Source organism: Anopheles ziemanni, chromosome 3 (assembly GCF_943734765.1).
Source record: "Anopheles ziemanni chromosome 3, idAnoZiCoDA_A2_x.2, whole genome shotgun sequence".
NCBI classification, from domain to species: Eukaryota; Metazoa; Arthropoda; class Insecta; order Diptera; family Culicidae; genus Anopheles; species Anopheles ziemanni.
In genome coordinates this window covers 33,706,615-33,722,605 of record NC_080706.1, presented here as the reverse complement: position 1 = coordinate 33,722,605, position 15,991 = coordinate 33,706,615, and the positions used below count along the sequence as shown (strand labels likewise).

At 44.5% G+C, this 15,991-nt stretch overlaps 1 protein-coding gene across 4 annotated transcripts; it reads right to left on the bottom strand.

Moving 5' to 3' along the window:
* Positions 1-8,505: 8,505 nt before the first annotated feature.
* Positions 8,506-13,965, bottom strand: LOC131286285 (ecotropic viral integration site 5 ortholog). 4 transcript variants are annotated; one of them, XM_058315217.1, is made up of 9 exons: positions 13,207-13,965; positions 12,778-13,137; positions 12,542-12,700; positions 12,218-12,454; positions 11,942-11,965; positions 11,096-11,269; positions 10,439-11,029; positions 10,238-10,336; positions 8,506-8,690 (listed from the first exon to the last, which is right to left on the bottom strand). In XM_058315217.1, the coding sequence occupies exons 1-9, from the start codon at positions 13,807-13,809 to the stop codon at positions 8,529-8,531; spliced, it is 2,409 nt and encodes an 802-aa protein (XP_058171200.1). In that variant the 5' UTR covers positions 13,810-13,965; the 3' UTR covers positions 8,506-8,528. The 4 variants fall into 4 exon arrangements, with proteins under 4 accessions (XP_058171200.1, XP_058171199.1, XP_058171202.1 ...); XM_058315219.1 differs by lacking the exon at positions 8,506-8,690 and adding an exon at positions 9,714-9,767; XM_058315216.1 differs by lacking the exon at positions 11,942-11,965.
* Between the last annotated feature and the right edge of the window lie 2,026 nt (positions 13,966-15,991).

The window sequence follows — 15,991 nt, the reverse complement described above, 5'->3', positions numbered from 1 at the left end:
TCAGAGTATCTACACTCTTTTTAATACTGGTTTTACTCGGCATCAACCAGATATAAATCCATTCCATTGGAAGAGAAAACTCCCCCCCAGAGAAGTAAAACCGAAAAGAATAACATTAAAATTAAGTCACCATCCAACGCTTCGCATAACTGAATCAAACACCACGCGCCTCCACCAGTGATAAAGGCACGTCACATTCGCAAACATTCGCTCCCGTTTCGGCAGATTCGTTTCAATTGGATAAGTACCCTTGGCGGGGTGCGTGCAACTATTATGCAGAACAGCTTATTTCCAATGCTGGGTGACAAACTGACCCTCGCATAATTTTTTTTAAAAGAGGGGTGCTATAAATGTATTTCCCTTTTGTACTTCTGTCCCGAGCAGAATGCCTCAATCGGATGGCCCGAGAAATCCTCAATGAAGCGTTAAATGAACTGTTTAACAGCGGCGTATTACAAATAATACATTGAATAAGTAACTAATGTGTATGAAGGGAGGGTTGGAGGGGGCGAGGGTTGGGTCGAAGGGACGAGGGGGGGGGGGGATCAGATCTCAAGAAGAAAATAATCGATATGAATAGCGTTTTGGTAGAACAATCGAGGATCAGAAACTATTGCTATATTTTTAAATTTCTTGCTTATTGATGATTACATTCATTATCATCTGATTTAGTTATGAATATTAACAAAACAGAGAGAAACTTTCCAAAATACTTCCCAGACCATATTTGAAGTTGGTAAATTTCTTATTTTTATTTATTTTTATGCGATTTAATATATAAGTGAGTTGGTTTCCACCGACTATTTGAATAAAGAAACGTTGACACGGCGTTGAAAATCATCTCTGAGCGATGCAGCAACTAGTTTGCTAGTACATCCTGTTGCCCATGTTTACCTTCTCGACAAGGTGGCCGATCGAACGTTGACAAATTTAGTTTCACTCTTGCAGTCTATTTAAAACCGCGCGGGGGATTTTCATTTCCCATCGCATGTTTTGAGTTTACACGGTTCATTCAGCGCTAGTTTCGCTACCCATTGCCCCGTTAGTATCATGTGTATAGCTCAATCCGCAATGCACTGCCCCTTCCGTCGGCTCCGTGATGCACATCCGGTGTAAGAAGTACGCAGCGTCTGGACGGCGCACGTTGCGAACCCATGCGTTCAGTTGATCGCCCCGAAGCGTTAACCTCCAACGGCGTTACTTTTGGCAACAGCTGATTTGCCGGTGACAAATAAACCAAACGGAAATCAAAGACGTAAAACTATCGGCAGTTCCCAAGAATTGGCAGGGACTTCAAGAAAAATACATACAATCAGTAAACGAAGGAAAAACCCCTCGGCTACACTGCTTTGTCTTTTGAGATATGAGTTTCATAAAGAGCCGCAGGTAAAAACGATGACAATACGGCCTTCGGTGAGATCTATGAGCACTCGAAGGGGATTTCCTATTCCCATTTGCTTATCATGACTCTCGGGGTAGGCATCTGTCTATCATTTTCAAACAAGATTTCCACAAACAACGAAGCAATCTCCTTAATCACTGGATTCCGTGACGGTAAACACATCCTCGTGATAAACTAGTACACATCCTTATCGGCAAGATATATGCACATGCCTGAGCAAATACAATACCGATACCGATGATATCGACGGTTGCGTATCTGGTAGGGATAGGTTTGTCCCTCCTCCGATGTTTTGCCTTCAACTCCAATGAGTCATTTCTGTGCAATTGATATAATTATCGATAGACACAACATACGAGAGAATAGACAGCGGCAATAAGTGTCCCGTCAAGCCCGGAAATGATTGAATATCTGAAACCCCCTCGTTCCGAAACAAACAACTCACTCTAGTTTCTCCTGATGCACCGGTTTCCGAACAAACTTCCGATCGCGTCACACACGCACTCTAGACTCGAGGGTTCTAAAGATCACGGGATTATTTGTGCCAATGGATGGATGCACCGCAGGTAGTCACACGAAAATTTCACGACGGATCCGGAACTGACCCCGAACGAGCACCGACCGGACAGCAGTGGGAATAAAAAAAATGGAAAACCACTAGGAACACGTGCGCACGCTAGGCAAACGAACAGTTGACTGATGGTCGGACCGGGTCGGATCGGTTCCTTTATACCTTTACTCGGAAGCGTCATCGTCGTCTGACGTCATGGCCACCGATCGGACCGATGGCGCGACAGCGAAACCAAAACACGGAACACAAGCAGCAGCAGACGGGTTTTGCACTTGCCTGCAGTTGCACTGAACGGCATGCTTTGTTTTTTCCTCAAGAATTCCAACCGGGGATGCAATTGCATGCAGCTGCAAAACGGCGTTGCAGATCGCGTCTTCACGGAGTACGAAAATTCTTTGTAGCTCCACAAAGTGTCCGCTACTTGCGTTCGGATCGCGCAAATACTAATATCTCGCGTGGATCTTGAAGCATTAAAATGTCCGTGCGTTTCGCGTGCTTTTACGAGTTTGCCATTTTGTGGCATCTATTTCCCTACCGTAGATCGTATTTTACCCCGCTATGTGGGCCGCCATTACACTCCGCTCAAGTTCACACGTGCTGCCGAGAAAGGATAGACGTGATACGACCGTGCACTATGTTTCCGCGGGCAGAATTCAGTATCAAACTAAAACTGGATGAACAAAACGGCAGTGCGAATTCGCAAGAGCAATTAAATTCCCATAAGCACCACGACGCATGAATGTACGCCAGGCAGGACACGTGCGACCGAGATTGGCCGAAAATGACCGATGAGTAATTGTTTTGCAAATTAACCTGTTGCCAAAAAAAGACATTAACCAACAGGGAAGTGTGACCCTGGGCCAAGCATGTCGCTAAGCATGAAGACGGCTATCAGATGAACCGAGGAAACATAATAAACGAGAGACGCACTTGACAATTAGACGTACTTCTAGAGTTCTGTTTAGGTACGGTTGTTTGTTATTACGTGATTCTAACGATCATAAAAGAAGTGAATGATTTTATAGAATTTAAAAGAAGCCCGGAAGATCCTTCTCCCGATTTGGCGCATAATTTTTTCAATGATCCCGGCAATGTCGTCACACGTTGCCCGGTCAAGGAACCTCGTCGGTCATCAGACATTTCAATAACTAATTACACGAATACAAAAAAGGCATAGAAAAATATGTAATAAATTAAACACCTTACTCGCTACTAAGCCGTATTACTAATAAGCGAAATAAACAACAAACAAATCTCCTTCAGACCAACTTCCACATATATTACTCATTTGACTAATCAAATCAACACCATCCTTTTCTAGCAGTACGTTTACTGAATGCTACAAACCGGCCTCCCGGCCAGCGGCTTACCTCAAGATCAACCACATTCTCGTCGTTTTGTAAGTTTCGAGGCCCTTTAATGCTCCTCGGGCGGAGTTCTTGGTCACGCGTCGCCGGACGCTAAAAGCGACGTTCTGCCGTTCTCTTCGTTATCGTCTTCACGGTGCTGGACGGACGTTTGCACACCTGTTTGAAGCCCGCGCGAATCGGGCGACCCCGAACTTTGACAAGACTTCCGAAATCGTGTTGTGACTGCAGTGGAACCTGATCATGTTCGCAAGTTACGATGTAACCCTTAAGCATAATAGCTTACTTCCCATGTTTGTTTGTTACCATGCTTATCATTTATCCCCATTAAAAGTAGCAATGAATATTAGGCGCAACTCAGCAACAAAATCACGCTGGGAGAGTAATAAGGCGTTATGATGATGGTTGTGATTTCGATGGTAAAAAATTGAATGAGAATAGAAGCTAAAGACATTTGTTCTTCAACTATAAATTTTTCTTTGAAATAGTCTCGACATCGATTTATAAGATGTAAATGGACAATAACTTTTATTTTTTCTGAGAGACACGTGTAACTGAAGTTTCGTTCCAACACTAATGCATTTAATAGAATCCCGCCAAAGATAGAATGCACTACCAGCAACAAGGTTATCATCTTCTCTAACAGGTCTCTTCTCCAACCGACACGACCAGTTTGCCACATGGTTGTTCGTTCCAAGATGATTAAATCCAAGGAGGCGCAAATTTTGGTTTAAATTGAGGTCCTTAGGCAAACTTTTATTTTATAGCGTCTAAGCAATGCGCAAATTGTGGAGGAGGGACAAATTTTGTATGATTTGTTTGTTATTCTTTTTTACGATCGCAATGTCTATGGGAACCGTCGCACAACGTCAACTAGGGACAGCAGCAAAACACTCAGCACCCACCGTTTCCTCCGCCCGTTGGTGCATATAAACAATTGGAAAATTATACACTTCCCCCCAGGCGTTCGTCGCAGTGGGATGATGCGCGATTTGTTGCTTGATTATGTTTAAGGCAGGGTTCTTAAACTCCCGATTCCCCTTCAATTATATGAATACGTTAAAAAGAACTAGAAAATTTAGGTTTACATTCATGAACATTATTAGATACGTTACTCTCCTACAGTATAATGATGATATTATTTTCCATCAAGGTGACTCCAGATATCTAAATCCCCCATAAAAAGGCTTGCACTTAAGTTCGTCCCGTCGAACCACGTGTTGAAGAGCACTGCATAATGTATGCACTCCCCTTTTAGTGTGCGAGGATCCCCATACGCTACGGAGGAGATTCGAAAGCGATCTGGGAAATTATTCGCTCCGTGTCGCCGAGCGAAGCTGACAAGTGCATTATTTATGGGATCGTTCACATTGACCCGAACGGTGCGTGATTGTGATTTTTTATAGGCTTCGTTAAGGGGTTTGGGTTTTGGGAGCGCGGGTTTCAGGGTTGGAAAATGTCACTTTCAAGGCCTTTCACCCGCACACGGGCCTTGGGTTTCCTTCGCCGGGATCGGGACGGGCACGTAATCCGCCTATTTTCCCGGACAATGCCCTCGCTCTCGCTTTCTCTGTTTGAGCAGAGGCTAGTGTAGTGGAGGCGATTAACGATGGCCCCTTGACGATGGCCGACCAGGAACACGGGAACCCAGTGGGCTGTTGGATGACCCGAGAACAACGCAATTGCTTAAAATTGGAACCAATTCGGCGCGGGTTTCGTGTACCGCCGGGTGCGTCACAGCGCGCTGCCGGAAATAATCAAACGCACGCCATCAAACGGGTAGCCACGAGGTGGGGGGGCAGGTTCGTGTCCACTCGGGTTGGGATGTTTTTCTGTTCAGGCGGGTTGATATACTGAAAACGTTGTCGTTCGATGATCTAGCGATTGGGTAAAGAGACAGAGGGAGGACGGTGCAATTTGCGGTGTCGATCACGCGACGTACCGCGCGCACCTATGGAGGAGGGCAAGACCTTCGCTTGGGAGTTTTCCAGCGGTCCGTGGACAGGTTACGTTCAAGTTGGCTGGAAGAGACTGTACACCGTACACAACACCCCACACGTTCAAACTCAGTTCATTGATGATTGTGATATTCATCCGACACGGCCAAGGGTGTTAATTATCGCGGCATCCAACGATGGACACGTGTTATGGGCGAATTACAAACGAGGAACGATCCAATCAATGGGTGAAGGGAGTGAAACAAAACGCAAAAGATACGAACGTACAGATAAAAGTATCGGTTAACCAGGCACGATCTGCGATCAGTCGATCTTGTCGGTATCGGACGAAAACAAACAACAATTTCAGAAGACATTCCGCTCAGCATCAGCTAAACAAGTGACAGATGAAGACTTATAAATTTTCCAATTTTTTTTGAATCATGTATTTTCACTCTCTATTATTTTAACACACGGTTTACTTGGTTTTTCGTTTGTTTGTTGTCAATCTCCACTGCAAGTTGTGAACTATATTCATTACCTACAGAATGTTATAGAAACAAGTATGATTAAATTTCATAGCGACCCCGCAGCCAAAGGCTCGGTGAAGAAGGAAACAATTTTTATGACACTCTCCTTAAAAAACCCAAACCAATCCTTCAAACACAATATTATGCCTTCCTGCTGAGACCATCCCTTACTCTGACCGTGGAATATTTTACGATAATGTGTTTGTGTGTATGTTTTTGTCGTATAAAATTGATATAATGTCGCTATGTCGTCTAATACACGCTACGTTTCCAAACTGATACCGTGATTTCATGATCTCCACAATAATGGAAACTGGCGTACCTCCTGCCAATAATTATCCGACTAACACATTCCGCGTTACACGTTGCTAGCTCAGTTTCATCATTCTACAGTGATCCAGTTACTGATACCCTGTGTTTAGTGTTCATTGATGTGTACCGTACGTGTTTGTTTGTTTCGTATGTGCGTTGAACATGGAGAGACAAAAGGTGGTCATCAGATAGCATTCCTCTTTCGTGTTCTCTTAACATTGACACCGGTTGTATGATGATTTCATGAATTAATTTTCTGGTTTTTGTTTGCTAAAATACTAACGTTTAAAGAATGCCAAATTTTTGGGACATTTTTATCATTGCCCCGAAAACAATCGTAACCGATTCCGTCACAATGTATTACTCTTGAATACTAAAACCAAATTTGTGCGGAGCTAGTGTCTTAAGTACATGCATTTTAGTTGAGAATGTATTTGTTTTTATGCGTGTGTGTTTATTTAATTTTTTCAATAAGTCAAAATCGAAACAGACAACGCTACTGACACAAGTTTGCATAACAATACCTCCTGTAGTGGGTTAGCTAATAATCTAGTATCGCAAAAGAGAGGGTGTATCAAGTACGATAATTATTTCATTTTGCTACAGATTTTACATCTTGAAAATGCAAGATATTGCCTCAAGATTGCAGCTGGATTACAGAAATTACACTACATCAAAAAATGACTACCAGTAACCGTATCGCTAACAACCTTCCAGTTTCCAGTTTTGGAACACGACCACAGCAGTAATTTCCATCCTTCGTTTGGTAAATTATTGTTTTGTGTATGCTTCTGCGTTAAATATTTATTTACTCTCTGTTCTGTGTTTGGCACCCTTTTACCTGTGTTTTGCTTCATGTGTCTTTCTGTCCCTTCTTTCGGCACCGCAATCCGCGCGCAAATCTGTGCATGATCTGTTTCGCGCCTGTGTTAAGTAAATCGTTCAATGGAGATTTTTATCTCGTACGGTCTGGCTCGCCTCCTCGCTCATAATTACAAACTACTATCACTAAACTGTATCGGTTTGCATTAGCTCTAAAGTTTAACCTTACGCTTCGATCAATGGAAAAGACAACACTGAATGTTACACGCGCAGCCAGCATTTACGCTATTTGCCTCGGTACGTGGTTGTGTTTATTATTCAAAATTTTCAAGAATCATTAAAAATAAGAGACCGGAACATCCAAAGTCCACACATTAGCGTTTCGCGTAAGGTTCGGGGTGAGTAAACGGAAATGTATTGCGTAGCAGAAAGCAGGATCAATCGTGTAAATGAACGCATTTTTGTCTGTTACCATTTCTTTATCAGAATGTATTAGTTGCTTTGAAGGAAGATTCTGTCCTAAAAAAAGCGGTACAATCGAAACTAGGAGAAAAAGAAAACATATATGTATAAACATGTACAGTGTGTAACAAACATATATACTCTAACTAAAAATAAAACAAATAAGCCTGCTCGTGCGTATCGTATATTGTGCGCCTTTCGCTATCGCCTTATTTAGCCAAGAAAGTGCCTACATGAAAGCATGTAGGACCGCCTCTGGCCTGAAACATAGGAAGGAAACGATCCGCGAACAAAAACCATTAACGAATACAGCCAAATTGCACTCACACTGTTCAGAACGTATAATAACACAAAATACTGTTGCGTTTAACAGTCGCTTATCGAGTAAGGAAGTGAGGGTTTAGGAAAAGTAACATAACATTCATATAAATGATATAAAGAGACATTTACAATGCCACCACACTAGAGGCTTGTGTGTTGCCGTATTGCTGGGGAATGAAAATGGGAACCATTTTCAACGAGAACTCGGACTCCTATCGCCCTTTTCAGGTTATTTTTTCAATGAAAAAAAGGAAGCGCCATAAAGTATAAACATTGATGAATACTACAACTTATGCATATAAGTTTGTGGCTTACCACCGACTCCGCACGGGCCCTAATTCTTTATAGTCCGATTTTACTATTCCTCTGGGACGGCCACTACTACTGCTGAGTTAGGCTCCTTCGTTTTCGCTTACTTACAAAACATACTTTGAGGAACGATCATTTTTCCTTTTTTCAGGAATTACATTATTCAAGTCAGTACACACTTTCGGCCACTTTCTTAACCTCTCGGGTTAGGACAGTGGGTGGTAGTAGTAGTAGCATTAGAAGTAGTCATAGTGGTGATAGTTGCAGTAGTAGAAAGTAGTAGTGCTAATAATAATAGTACTCCTTTCGTTTTGTTTAGTCTCTTCAGTAAGCAGCAGTAATTGAAGTAGGCGCCGATCACTCGAACTAATACCAGCAGGAAAATATCCGCTGCCCGGAATGACGACTGTGTGTAGATTAGAAGTAGCTGTATGATGCTGCAGGGACGGTCCACGCTGGCGACCGTGGAACCAACATAACGCAGAAGGTGTGCCCTCACGATGGTGAACCGGAACTCGCAGCCGGACCGGGAATGTTCATCTTCGACGATAGCTGTATCTCGGCGAAGTCGATCTCGTTCGAATCGATCGATTGTATCGACGTGCTTTTGATCTTTCGCAGGTTCAACGCCATCCCGCGGCTCTTGATGGCCGTCAGCTGCGTCCATAAGGGAGGAAAGAAAACAGGAACGTTAGATTTCCAGCGATCATGTATGCTACGAGGAAATAGTACTAAGGGAGGGTTTCCGGAGTCAATGGCATGCAAACGGTGCGAGTTAGTTGTGAACGGTAACAATGTAAACCTACAAAAAGAAGGAAATCAAAGCCAACCACGAAAAAACACACACACACATAGTCTCAATTTTTGGCTCAATAATTAAAACGGCATGCACATAGAAAGCCATGAGGAACGAACAAAACAAAACAATAAACTACAATAATGTTGATGGGAGTTACAAGGGAACATTAGTTGAACGTTAGTTTGCATGTTAACCTTTAGCTTTCCACAACGACGGTCCCGTTTTCGTTCGACTGGGCAGTTGGAGCACTTTGGAAATTGCAAATAGTTCGGAAAGCAGTGTAGCGTATGATGGCAGGTGCGATGATACTATGAGCTAACTGTTTCCTCTTCCAGTTGGTGGCGCTTAGTGAGATTCTTTCCTCGAACTTCTGCTTCGAAGTTTGATGCTATCGAACGGCCAATTAATACTTATTCGAACGGGAAACAAATGCATACATCTACGATGATTCTTTTTATGGTTGATACATATGTTCTGCCACTTCCATTTTCCTTTATGATTAAGCATAATGAATAGTAAAGGTTGAGTATTGTATGGTATCATTCAGTTGCTGCATCTTCGACGTCTAACATCTACTTCTACACATCCCAGGGCGGGATGGTGAATACGAGCGAATGCGAAAAGTGCTTGCTTGCTCTCGTTTATGCGGTCGGTTGATGCTCCTTGATGTGACGTCGGTGACGTTGCTTGCTTTTCTCGATGACGTCCTGTTGTAATCGCTTGCTGCTCTTGGCCCGATTAAAAAATCCTTCTAATTCCCCGTCTAGCGGAAATTTTGTTTGCTTGTTCCGGGGACGATTCTCATGCTGTGCATGTGTCATTTTTCCTTCATTTTATGCATTGTGACTTATTGGCTAGGTAATACTGAGAAGATACGGTTCTTATGATATCCACTTCCACGGTTCAGTCTCCGGACTGGTGATCGGTGTTGGAAACTGCAGAACGCACAAAAACGCAAATCGCCAGCGGAACGATGTGATAAGAAAGAAAAAAAACACCCAAAAAGAAAAGGCCATTTTATACCTTTCGGGTTAATGTATTTACAGTGTGTTCAATTGTTAAATTGGCAATTGAAAAGTGAACATGTACCGACGTAGTGTTAGTTTGGTGAAAAAGTGAGCCATATGGACACCGATAAGCTATCTTGGTGTCGGTTGTATTGTCATGGATTAATATGTCACATTACGATAGCTCTAAGCTGTTAAGCTTGCGCAACGATGTGTGTTGAAAGTGTGGAATGTTTTGGAATGGTTTTAAATGTGTCAATTATCAAAACGGATTCCCGTGTTAGCTGATTTGAAAATGTTCAAATAGTGCGCCAGTAGCATCGAAGCACGGCGGTTGTGTATTTACAAGAGCCTTTGCCATCGTCTTTGGCACGATCACCCACAACCGCATCACTTACCTCAGCCTTCAGCTCTGCCACCTTGTCCTGCAGATCACGGACACGGTCCGATTCGTCCAAATTGGAACGCAGCTCACCCTCGGCAAGCATTTCCGAATTCTGTGCATTTAAAGGAAAACAAAATGCATGTTGTTAGTCAATCTAACAGTCCTTCCAGTGTGTCCTTCTGGACAACAGAAGGATTAGCTGTTTGTGACGTACCTTCGTTTCCAGTCTTGAAATTTCCTGTTTCAGCTCAGCCACCGTTTGACTTTGCTCGGTAAACTTAATCTTCACATTCATCAACTCGTCTTTCATGCGAGATTCGAGATCTGAGTAACGGTGCTGCTGCTCGCGCGCCTTGTTGGCCAGCTCCCGCTCGCGCACCAGCGCTTCCTCCAGTTCTTCCTTCACCTTCTTGCTCTCCTCATCCTGGCGGCGGAGCTGATTGGTAGACACCTGCACCTGCGTTTCCAGCTCCATCACCTTCAGCCGCAGCTCCTTCAGCTCGGTTAGCGTTTCCATCTCCCGTATCCGGGTGGTCATGAGCTCCTCTTCGAGCTTCTGCAGATCCTGCGATCGACCCGATTCCCAGAAGAGCAGTTTCTTCGCACCGGAATCGTTGCTCTGGGCCGGATCGTTGCGCTGTTCGGACAGCTGCCGTTGCCACTGCGTGCTGAGCTCCTGGACGCGCTGCTTTAGGTCCTTCAGCGATAGACTTGCCTCCGCCTCGCGTAACTTACTCGCAATCAGCTCGTCCTGTAGATGAGCCACCGAGTTGTCTGTGGTCGTTTCTCGCAGTCGTTTCTTATCCTGTCAAATGACACACAAAAAGACGCTTTGTTAGAGGAGCAATAAACCATAGCAAAAAGACATTACCTCTTCCAGTTCCTGAATTTTGGTCTTCAGATTGCGAATCACATCTTCGCTTTCGGCAAGTCCTTGTCGCACCTTGACCAGTTCCTCTAGCAGACAGGAGACCATTTCGTCGCGCTGTTTAAGTGCCTCTTCCTTCATAATCAGCTCATCGAACGAGTTCTGGCGGGAGTTGTTCTATGAAGGGCAAATAGGAAAAAAACATAAAATATAAAACACGATCGAAGCAGAAAAGAACTCTCGACATTCGCTACGTCATGCATTTAATATGATGTGATATGGTAATCAAGCTAAAAAAAACTATTCACTATCATTTTAAAATTAATGTGAATGATAAACTTTAAAAACCCAAGCTTCGTGCAATCAAAAGTATCTTAATATATATGTTTGTTGGATGTCGCAAATATAATGAAAGTAAAACGATGCAAAGCTCTAATTAAACAGCAGATGGAATGAATCAACAGTTGATCATGTGCCTTTTATAATTTTTAAATGAAATACTCTTGTGTGGATTATTCAATGGTACAAAATGATTGTGTTTCAATGAAGTAAAATTACTGCGAAAGCAAGCTATAGAAGCTTTCTTTTAGAAAAATTACTTTGAAATCGACGAAATGATTTGATGAGTTCATTTGATGATCATGTTACATTCTGTTAGCTATGAGCAATAAAAAATAAACGAATGACAAACTTAAGCGTACCGACTTGTAATAAAAATGAGCTAAAATTCTATGAGATATAAGCAAAAATTCGAAAAAAAAATCCAAATCATTACAAAGTGCCGCAACTGAACGCTTTGCATTCTAAACAGAACTAACGGATGGCAGCAGCGTGCTCATCAACACTTACGGATTCGAGCGAGTGGTCCGGATTCTACGTTGCCCGAAATTTCGTTTCATTGCGACAAAAAATGGGACGCAAAGCAATAGGAGACAGATAGGAAAGAGAAATATAGAAACAAGAAAATAGCCTATGTAATTGTTCTTGGGGTGTGATCGTTTTCCCAACCCTTCCCACCACCCGTGTAATCTATTGTGTATGCCATCCACCGGGAACAGTGATAACAAAACCAGTACGTTAGTCCACCGTCCGTACAGGGTTTTTGAGTTTTGCCAATTCACTTACATTTTCCTGTAGTCGTAAACTGAGCGCACGGATCTCCTCATTCGCCGTCTCCAGCTGGTGTGATACTTCCAGGTGGGCCCGCCGTAGCGCCAATAGTTCCGACTGGATCGCGTAGCTCGTCTCTTCTTCCTCGGCACGCGACACCTGACCCCGGACGAGCCGATCGGCCAGCTCGGCACTTTCCGCCTCGAGCAGTTCGTTGCGTTTCTTGAGCAGCCGATTATCGTTTCGCAATCGCTAGACAGATTAGAAAGTGACGATTAAATGTGGAATTACCATGCGGATCAAGTTCCTCCAAAGGGAAGAGAGAAGTATTTGCCTTACCCTCAGCTCGACCATTTCCTCTTGCTCCTTCTTCCGCAGATCGGCATACTCCTTTTCCATCTTTTTCATCTTTTTCGTGTTGATCTTCACCTGGAAGGCTAGATTGAAGAGACCATCCGCGTCGTTCTCCACCTTCTGCGGCAGTTCCTTTTGGAAGTACTGTGGACGTGTGAAAGAGAAACAAACCATTGATAGTCACTGCGGAAAGACACAAGTAACAACTGCTTCCAGTCTACCTTTAGCATCGCTTCCATGTCGAGCGAAAGGAGTGTGTCTTTGCCGATGGTAAGCAGCGCGATGGCAACCTTAAATATGAACTCCATTCCCTCCGATAGAAACACGTCCATGATGCGGCAGCTGAGCGTCAGGTTGAGGGCGGTTGTGTAGAGCGTCAGGAACCAGCTCGAGGCGTACATGGACGTTTGGAAGCTTTGCGACTGGAAGTGCAGGTGCAGTTCCGGTATCTGCTCCTGCACGATGTTCTCCAGCTGGTACATGCACAGTCCGAGCTCGGCCATCGATGGTTTGAACATGTCGCGCATCCGGTACTGCTGCATGATCTGCACCAAAACTGCGAACGCTTCCTCCTCGGGCATCTGCACGGAAAAGAATTGGGTACACATGAGCTTGGATAGCATTTTTACTTTGCGCGCACTTTGGCTTACCTGCATGAGGAGCAAACCGACGATAAAACCGGACCCCTGACAGTAGCCGACCTCGCGATCGTGCAGCGAGTACGCCTTCATCACGTTAAACAGTGCCTCCTGGCCGAGCCCGTCCTTCTCCTTGAAGAAGTCATGCTCCGGGTAGGTGCGGGCAATGTCCCGCCGGATCACCTTCTCGCACGCGCTCGTCGCCTTGATGTACTCGGCGTACTGCTTCTTGTCCGCATCGGACGCACCGCACAGCAGCTGCCAGACGATCGCGCGGAAGTGATGCGGTATGCCCTTGCGCACCAGCTCCTTCACCGTCGGACCCTTGCGCCGCTGGCTCGCCTCCCAGTCGGTGACGATGCTGGCCCAGGTGGACCACACATCCTCCTCGCCGACGGACGATGCGCCCGAGTTGAGGCTGATCTGGCTCGTGTCGGAGCTTTTCCGGCTGTGCGCCGAGCTCTGGAGAGAGTTCAGACTCTTCGAGTCGCTCTCGATCAGCTTGTTGGCGGCCTCCAGTTTGGCTAGTAGGGATAGTTCAGAGCTTGGTAGAGTTTCGGTCATGTCCGGGTTCCTTAGGCTATTGCTGTCCGACTCCGACACCGTGAGGGTCATACTAGCGTAGGGAGGAAGGAGAGTGTTGGGTTGGGTTTTCGATGGACGAGAAGAGGGCTACGACGCAACACGACACACGGCAGGATGAGAACTAGGAGACGGCCGGTGAGGACGGCCGCCGCGAGATGGTGGTCGGTGCGAGCTGGTGGCTTGTGTTGTGGCGTTTTTGGTGAACAGGATGATGTTCAGTCGTTCGGTGTGGGATGGCTGAGTGTGTATTTTGTATGCGTGTGTGTGTGTGTGTGTATGTGTTTTCGGTTTTCTTTTTGGAAGCTTTACGATTTGAGTATATATAAGTGATGCTTTGGTTGGGGGGTATTTCTGCTATCGTTGCATCCGTCGCGTTCTCACAAGCGTACGATACCGACTATGAACTACTTCCTCATACACGCCCCGCGGTATTCAGTTCATTCGTTCGAGCCGGGCTTTTGAGGGAAGCACGGAATGTTTTCTTAACGCCAAAGAAAAGTAAAATGGTTGTGTGCTGCTCTCAACCCGACCCGACAGGATCACAGGACATAATCACACAGCGAAAGCGCAAGCGGAAGCGGAGTTGCAGCGGAGCGGCACAAACAAAACACCTCCACCTTCACACCACGCCAACGCAGAAAGCGAGTTCTACTGTTTCCACCTTCCCCTTCCTTCGGCCGAAACCTACGCTTGGCGAACAGTTTGGTAACACTTTAGGGACAAACTAAACGCCTCGCAGAATCTCAACTTAAATGTATGATAATTTATAAGAGTAGCTTTTTTTTAATAAATAAAACCTTTACGTCGTCTTAAACTGGCAGGTATGTGCTTGCAATGAATAAATAAATCTCTTTCACTTTCTTACACTATGTACCGCTAAAACCTTCCAAAAGCATCTACAAAACCACCGAAATCGAAGTAACACAATAGACCTAATACTTTATTATTGTTGCTTAAAGCGTGTTTGTCCCAGTCGTTTTGAATTTCCGGCAGAAATTGCAAAATCCCGAAGGGGAGAATTGAAGACAAAAATTTCCTCCGGAGGAAAGGAAACTAAAAAACATACAAAATAATATCAGCTAGATGGATGGATTTACACTAAAGCGTACTTGGCCGACGAAGTGAGAGAGATGATGATCGTTGGCCAAAAAAGCTCACTTAACTTAGGATAATACTTTACAGTCACAGAAAAAAAGCAAACACGTGTACAGGCCGAAAACAAAAAATAACGAAGCACGGGAAAGGAACGGAAAGCTTTAATACTTTAGAAAAATACTACACGAACGTCCACAGCAAAAAGGAAAAAAAAGGCTGTTACGAACTATCGTAGGCGGATGCAAGTGGCGTCGAGAAGGGGATGATGGGATAGGAAAACTCTAGACCACTTCCCGGAGGCTACAGCTACTAGCACGTGGTGGTGGAGATGGTGGTTTGGCCGTTCCGCTCGTTCTGCCCTTTTGCCTACGGTTTGCGACTACTACGGGGATACGGCGTATCCGTTTTTGGCTGGCGGAAAAGGTACGCGGATTCAATTTTGGAACGTTGAGTTTTGGCAACAACGAAAAAAGCAAATGGTTTGAAAGTGTACACACGGGTTGGGTCGGTCGTCGGTCGTCTGTGTAGAACGTGGTGTACTGTAACGAGCCGGTGTGGCCGCGTGGTGGTGGTCACGGTGGTTGTGATGTGGTGGTGGGTTGTTGGTGGTAGGTACTGATTGGTGGTGCAGGAGCTGCCGATCCGCGCCGGTTCTCGATGAATTTTGCGCCGTGTTCTGTATAATGCTCGCCGGTCGGTTGGTCGATGGGTTTCGATCCGAATGATTATTTCCCTTTTTCTTTCGAAAAAGATATCGTTTGTTTTTTTTTTTTGTTTGGCCAAGTGAATTCGATGTGTTGTCGTCGATGAAGGTTGGAGAGTGTGTGCTTGCGCAGTTGGAGCTTCTTACTAGTTTCTGTGGAGCACCAAGCGACGAAAGGATGTGTTTTGTTTTTCTCGATTGGTTTAGGATGAACTGAACGTGCGTGTACGTCTTGGGGTGGCGCGAGTTCTGGAAAGAGATAAATAAAATGATACAATTAGTCAAAAAGCTTTTATTTAAAAAAAAATAATCAGTTTTATTAAAATTCTACAACATCCAGATTCCCACATTATTTGTTAAGGCATATAAAACCAAGTTTGCCAAAAAGAAAAATTTCCATTTGAAATTGTATTT

Excerpts from the sequence above, each read along its gene's own strand:
- LOC131286285 (XM_058315217.1), bottom strand. The coding sequence starts at position 13,809 with ATGACCCTCACGGTGTCGGAGTCGGACAGCAATAGCCTAAGGAACCCG. Across the intron at positions 12,701-12,777 it reads ACATGGAAGCGATGCTAAAG|TACTTCCAAAAGGAACTGCC; the intron begins GTAGACTGGAAG and ends ACACGTCCACAG. Across the intron at positions 10,337-10,438 it reads TTTCAAGACTGGAAACGAAG|AATTCGGAAATGCTTGCCGA; the intron begins GTACGTCACAAA and ends TTAAATGCACAG.